This window comes from Salvelinus namaycush, unplaced genomic scaffold (genome assembly GCF_016432855.1).
Source record: "Salvelinus namaycush isolate Seneca unplaced genomic scaffold, SaNama_1.0 Scaffold307, whole genome shotgun sequence".
In the NCBI taxonomy this organism is placed as follows: Eukaryota; Metazoa; Chordata; class Actinopteri; order Salmoniformes; family Salmonidae; genus Salvelinus; species Salvelinus namaycush.
In genome coordinates, this window is record NW_024059975.1 from 36,468 (window position 1) to 44,691 (window position 8,224).

At 41.3% G+C, this 8,224-nt stretch overlaps 1 protein-coding gene across 1 annotated transcript; it reads right to left on the bottom strand.

Annotated features, from left to right (window-relative positions):
• Nucleotides 1–285: 285 nt before the first annotated feature.
• Nucleotides 286–3,856, bottom strand: LOC120039904 (G-protein coupled receptor 4-like). Its single transcript, XM_038985228.1, has 2 exons — nt 3,768–3,856; nt 286–2,970 (listed from the first exon to the last, which is right to left on the bottom strand). The coding sequence occupies exon 2, from the start codon at nt 2,962–2,964 to the stop codon at nt 1,933–1,935; it is 1,032 nt and encodes a 343-aa protein (XP_038841156.1). The 5' UTR covers nt 2,965–2,970; nt 3,768–3,856; the 3' UTR covers nt 286–1,932.
• Nucleotides 3,857–8,224: the final 4,368 nt, after the last annotated feature.

Here is an 8,224-nt window from a genome sequence, read left to right on the forward strand (position 1 = left end):
TCAATTTGTGAGGGCCAGTTATCTACCCACCACCTTTAAGACAGATTACCATCAATTTGTGAGGGCCAGTTATCTACCCACCACCTTTAAGACAGATTACCATCAATTTGTGAGGGCCAGTTTATAATTGTGTGCTATACGATCCCCTGATAATGTAAATCACACACAACCATATTCTCACAGGCATTCACATGCATGGAACTTTATTGAAAATCTGAGCATGGCAAGCATCCCTGTGTGTCACTGATAAGCAGCAGTATGTGATATGGATCGGGGGGGGGGGCATTACAGTCTATTGGATCAATAACTTCTGATGTGGGAGCCTGACTGAATTGAGCTGGAGCTACCCCTCTTTAAGAGCCAGGGTTATTACAATGCATCCATTGACTAATCAGGTCTGCAGGGACTAATGAACAAATGACAGAGCAGGATAATAGTGACAGCAGAGAGAAGACAGAGTCTGCCGTCTATAATTAAAGCGCTCTTTAATGCATTGTACAACAATTAACTGGTATCAATCTGAATCAGTGCAATAATGCTTGGCTCAATCACAGAGGCAAAGCGTTGATAAAAATATATATATATATATGTCTTTGCTATAATGTGTAATTAGATAATATACACTTTTATTGATTTTGCGGTTCTATGAATCAAGAGCAATTTTACAGGAGTCTCTCTCCTTTCAAGTTAGTGCCGTGTGGAATGACTGCCTCAACCACAGAGCTAGAACTATGTGATTAGTCTCTGTGGGCAGATAAATTGGACATACAATGCACATATTGTCAAGTGGTACGTGTTACTATGTCAACGGCATCATCTTTAGCACCTTCAGTGTTGTAGCACAGATGGAAACATTAGGAACTCACTGTACATTTCATTATTCAAATGTAAATGTAATTAGTTTTGCCCCCCTATAGGCTATAGTAACATATGGGATATAATCTATATCATTTTTATGCAAACATGAAACTCTTTTATTCAACTGAATCTGAAAGGTGTCATGATATGTACAGTTATGTTTTAAATTAAATGTTTTAAATGAAATGGTACATAGGTTTGTGATATAGATTGATTTACATTTAGCATTGCAATGCTGACAGAAATACAATATTACACATTGCCCCACATTACAAAACCACTTCCAATTCTTGTATACATGTGGTCCTCAGTTGGGTACGATGCTATTTATAAACAGGTAGAACAGTCTGGTTGAACCATCCCTTTCAGTTGCCAGGGGCAACTCTAAATCATCAAAGTACTACATTATTTTTCTCCCCAGTGTCAAATATACACTATTGTGGACAACCAAGGATTAAAACTATGTTCAGTCCTTCAGCAGTTTATCTTATATGTTTCATGTCTAGTTTGTAAGTTTGTTTAAACAAAGTTGTAAAACAAGTTTGTAAAACAACTTCCAATTGATTTGGAACAAGATGTGTTTATAGGCAAGTTCTTTTTTGTGCAATTTTTTGTTGCTTGAAAGAGGAAATATGAATGTATTATGAGGACACCAGTCCTTCTGCGATACCAGCTGCCTGCCACATGAAATCTCAATTTGGCAACATCCTGGCTGTGGCAATATGAGGCAAACCACGTCTGTCTCAATCAAGAATGTACTTTCTAAAACCCACTGGCACTGTTTAAAGAAACAAACAGTTTTTGTAAAAAAAAACAATTATAGGAAATATATGTATATCTTAGAGATGTTCCTTTCCCACAGTATAACCTTTGTTCTGCAGCATTTATGAATAATGTTCAGTATTAATGTTTATCACAGGTTGAATCAGGGTCTCTCTGTGGGGTCTTAAAGGATAATAGTGGTCCTGGTGATGGTTCTTCGAAGGCTGGTTAATATATTATAAGAAAAGCAGATAGCATCTAGCTAGGTACTGTACATCATGTACAGGTATGTTACAAATGTCTGGTTTGGGTTTAGATAGAATCAGTGTGATCTGAGAGACTACTAGGAGTCTTAGTGGTGGTCCTATGATGACTCACAGTCCTGCATACAGACTCCTGCATCCTCCTCAGGCAGGGCAGGTAATGGCCCGCAGCCTCCCTGAAGTCACTCCTCAGGAACGTATAAAGTACAGGATCCAGCAGACTGTTGAGGCTCAACAGACCCCTGCCCAGCTGGTAGGGCACAATCACAGCCTTCTCCCATTCACAGGCGTCCCTGTGGAAAAGCAATCCAATGTACTTCACGCATCCTGTGATGTGGTAGGGGCCAAGGACCAGGATGAAGATGACCACCAGCAGATTGAGAAGCCCCCTGATGCGGTGCTTCTCTTCCGTTCCCAAGGTACCAATGGCCGACAAAGACCTCAGGGTCTTCCAGTGGAGGAACACGATGAAGGCGAGAGGGATGATGAAGGACAGGGATAAGGTGATCAATCGGTAGATGATGAACCCCTCCTTGGAAGGGTAGCTCTCGATACACAGGGTGTGATTGTCGTTGGGTTGCATTTTATGCAAGGCGATGGATGGAGGCACGGCTACCAAGACCCATATGCTAAGGGCTATCCATCGTGCAAACTTCAGCTTTCTCAATGCTTGGAATCTCAGAGGCTTGGCGATGGCCAAGTAGCGCTCCAAAGCGATGATGCACATGAATGCAATGCCGGTGTAAATGCTGACGTAGAAACTGACCCCCAATAACTGGCAGGAAGTGGACCCGAATCGCCAGCTGTGACCCCTGCGATAGTAGTCAATCCATAGAGGTACAGTGAACAGTTGGAGGAGATCCGAAAGGAGCAGGTTGATCACGTACACCGGTAAGACGTTTTCAGACTTGATCAGACGATAGAGCCCGAACAGGGCCATCAGATTGAGGGGAGTGCCAATGATGAAGAAGATACTGTAGATTACAGGAAGGTAGATGGCATCTTGGTTGAGGTCCACTCCACAAGTGTTGGCTTCATTCAGGTTACTATTACCAGAGCTGGGGGTGGGAGGCATGTCCATGATGTCCTTAAGAATCAAGAGGATATGTTAAGTTCATATGATATAGATTGTATAGAAAGATTAACCCCATTACACATTCCCTTAGAGCCTGTGACTTGATGCTTTCACTCTTTAAATTATATTTTTGTAATTAACACCTTCAACTTGACACTAAGAGGGTATAAAGTATCATTAAAACTAGAGTGTATAAGGTATCATTAAAACTAGTGGGTATAAAGTATCATTAACACTAGAGGGTATAACGTATCATTAAAACTAGAGGGTATAAAGCATCATTAAAACTAGAGGGTATAAAGTATCATTAAAACGAGTGTATATAAAGTATCATTACAACTAGAGGGTATAAAGTATCATTAAAACTAGTGGGTATAAAGTATCATTAAAACTAGAGTGTATAAGGTATCATTAAAACTAGAGGGTATAAAGAGTCATTACAACTAGAGGGTATAAAGTATCAGTAAAACTAGAGGGTATAAAGTATCATTAAAACTAGTGGGTATAAAGTATCATTAAAACTAGTGGGTATAAAGAGTCATCAAAACTATTGGGTATAAAGAGTCATCAAAACTATTGGGTATAAAGTATCATTAAAACTAGTGGGTATAAAGTATCATTCAAACTATTAGGTATCAAGTATCATTAAAACTAGAGGGTGTAAAGTATCATTAAAACGAGAGGGTAAAAAAACATATAGATGACCACTAAATTACCATGAATTTCATAACACTGATGTGAATTCTCTCCCTGACTATGTCGTCTTATGTTATCAAAATATTAATATAACAGAACTAATCAAAACATACCTGAAGTCCTGTCTTAGCTGCACTTTTCCAACAAAATCAGAACGTCTTTTTGGGAAACCTCATTAGAGAGAGTGTGAGTTGAATAGTCAGTACCAAACGATATGCCAACAGTGTGTGTTTGAACAGGATGTGAAGTAATGCCATGGTGTGCTGGGAAAGCACAGACGCTCATAGAGATATTTATTTGGATGGTGGTGAAACAGAAGTCATGAAGTCATAAAATGAAACATGTTACATTAACCACAGCAGGAAGTTAAGAATGCCGATAATAAGAAGCTAAAATGTGTCCGTCACAGTGGCGTTAATTACTGGTCAACAGAGAAATAACTATATAAAATGTGTAAACCAGATCTGCCTCCGTAAGTCACTGTCACTTAATAACACATCATGTAATAATATCCCATGACGTTCTCAGTATTTCTGCTGTTTTTCTAATACCTTTTGTCTATAATATGATCATGCCGACTGACTCAGATTTGTTTTAATGGATCAACTGACTCTATTTTCTGTACAGATGTAGGATCTTAATTTGATTACATTTTTTTGTGAGGGAAAATCAAGAGTAAAATTTCTAAATGGAAATTACAAACTTCAGAAGTCTTTTTATTAAACCTCAAATACACTACAAGTTCTCCTCCAACAGGCTGATCAGATTTAGATCCTACACCTGTATGTATACGCCTGTTATCAAACTGTCAATAAAAATGATACCCAATACATAAACCTGCTGTTTTTTACCTTTTTACCTACATTTTGTGGCTGTAGCACCAAGTCCTTACTGAGCTACAGTACCATTCAATGGATCACGGGCCCCGGCAGGTCAGGGTATCATCCACACAGATGATCTATACGAGAGAGTGATGAGTTACTTATCTCAAGTCCTGTCTACAAGAGGTGAAACATGCTGCTGGAGTATATCTCATCCCCCAAAGAACTATGGTTAGAAACAAGAAGTCTCTTCTGTATACTTCCTGTAAAAATCAGATAATTAATAGTTTGTTAATTATACATTATTTCCTCAGTGATTTTTGGGTCCTACCACCATCACCACCACCATCATCATCACCACCATCACCACCATCACCACCATCATCATCACCACCATCACCATCATCATCACCACCACCATCATCATCACCACCATCACCACCATCACCACCATCATCATCACCACCATCACCACCACCATCATCATCACCACCACCACCATCACCACCATCATCATCATCACCATCATCACTAACTAGCACCATCATCATCAATATCAATCTCATCATCACCATCACTAACCATCATCACTAACCACCACCATCATCATCAAAATAATCCTCCCCATCACTAACCATCATCACTCACCACCATCATCATCAATATGATCCTCATCATCATTACGACCATCATCATCATCATCAATATAATCCTCATCATCATCATCACTAACCACCACCATCATCATCAATATAATCCTCACCACCATCCTCATCATCAATATAATCCTCATCATCATCATCACCACCACAACCACCATCATCACTAACCACCATCATCATCAATATAATCCTCATCATCATCATCATGACCACCATCATCAATCATCATCATCACTAACCACAAATATCATCACTAACCACCACCATCATCATCAATATAATCCTCATCACCACCATCACCAACCAACATCATCACTAACCATCACCATCATCATCATCACAACCACCATCATCACTAACTACCATCATCATCAATATAATCCTCATCATCATCATCATGACCACCATCATCAATCATCATCATCACTAACCACAAATATCATCACTAACCACCACCACCATCCTCATCATCATCATCAATATAATCCGCATCATCATCACCATCACCACCACCATCATCAATATAATCCTCATCATCATCACTAACCATCATCATCATCATCACTAACCACCACCACCATCATCATCATCACAAACCACCATCATCATCACTAACCACCACCACCATCATCACTAACCACCACCATCATCACTAACCACCACCATCATCATCATCACTAACCACCACCACCATCATCATCATCACAAACCACCACCATCATCACTAACCACCACCATCATCATCATCACTAACCACCACCACCACCACCATCATCACTACCCACAACCACCACCATCACTAACCATCACCATCATCATCATCATCATCACTAACCACCACCAGCATCACCATCATCACTAACCATCACCACCATCATCATCATCACTAACCACCACCACCACCACCATCACCATCACTAACCACCACCATCATCATCACTAACCACCACCACCATCATCATCATCATCATCATCATCACTAACCACCATCACCATCATCATCACTAACCATCACCATCATCATCATCATCATCACTAACCACCACCACCACCATCACTAACCACCACCATCATCATCACTAACCACCACCACCATCACCATCATCACTAACCATCACCACCATCATCATCATCACTAACCACCACCACCACCACCATCACCATCATCATCACTAACCACCACCATCATCATCACTAACCACCACCACCATCATCATCATCATCATCATCATCACTAACCACCATCACCATCATCATCACTAACCATCACCATCATCATCATCATCATCACTAACCACCACCACCACCATCACTAACCACCACCATCATCATCACTAACCACCACCACCATCACCACCATCACTAACCACCACCATCATCATCACTAACCACCACCACCATCACCATCATCACTAACCATCACCACCATCATCATCATCACTAACCACCACCACCACCACCATCACCATCATCATCACGAACCACCACCACCACCATCACCATCATCACCACTAACCATCACCACCATCATCATCATCACTAACCACCACCATCACCATCACCATCATCATCACGAACCACCACCACCATCATCATCACTAACCACCACCACCATCACCATTATCATCACTAACCACCATCACCATCATCATCACTAACCATCACCATCACCATTATCATCACTAACCATCACCATCATCACCATCATCACTAACCACCACCACCACCACAACCACCACCATCATCATCACTAACCACCACCATCATCACCATCATCACTAACCACCACCATCATCACTAACCACCACCACCATCACTAACCACCACCATCATCACTAACCATCATCATCAATATAATCCTCATCACCACCATCACTAACCATCATCATCAATATAATCCTCATCATCATCACCACCACCATCACCATTATCATCACTAACCACCATCACCATCATCATCACTAACCACCACCACCATCATCATCACTAACCACCACCACCATCACCATCACTAACCATCACCATCATCACTAACCACCACCACCACCATCATCATCACTAACCATCACCATCATCATCATCACTAACCACCACCACCATCACCATCATCACTAACCATCACCACCACCATCATCATCATCCCTAACCACCACGACCATCACCATCATCATCATCACTAACCACCACCATCATCACTAACCACCACCATCATCACCATCATCATCACTAACCACCATCACCATCATCATCACTAACCACCACCACCACCATCACCATCAATAACTATCATCATCATCACTAACCACCACCATCATCACTAACAACCACCATTACCACTATCATCATCACTAACCACCACCACATCATCATTAACCAACACCACCATCATCATCACTAACCATCACCATCATCACCACTAACCACCACCATCATCACTAACCACCACCATCATCACTAACCACCACCACCATCATCACTAACCACCACCACCATCATCACCACTAACCACTACCATCATCATCATCATAACCACCATCATCACTAACCACCACCACCATCACCATCATCACTAACCACCACCATCACTAACCACCACCATCAATATAATCCTCATCACCACCATCAATAACCATCATCATCATCATCATCAATATAATCCTCATCATCATCACCATCAATACCACCATCATCAATATAATCCTCATCATCATCACTAACCATCACCATCATCATCATCATCATCATCATCATCACTAACCACCACCACCATCATCATCATCACTAACCACCACCACCATCATCACTAACCACCACCACCATCATCATCATCATCACCATCATCACTAACCACCGCCACCACCATCATCATCACTAACCACCACCACCATCATCACTAACCATCACCATCATCACTAACCACCACCACCATCATCACTAACCATCACCATCATCACTAACCACCGCCACCACCATCATCACTAACCACCACCACCATCATCACTAACCACCACCATCATCACTAACCACCACCACCATCATCACTAACCACCACCACCATCAACACTAACCATCACCATCACCATCATC

What these genes read in the sequence shown, in the direction of transcription:
- LOC120039904 (XM_038985228.1), bottom strand. Translation starts at nt 2,964, where the DNA reads ATGGACATGCCTCCCACCCCCAGCTCTGGTAATAGTAACCTGAATGAA.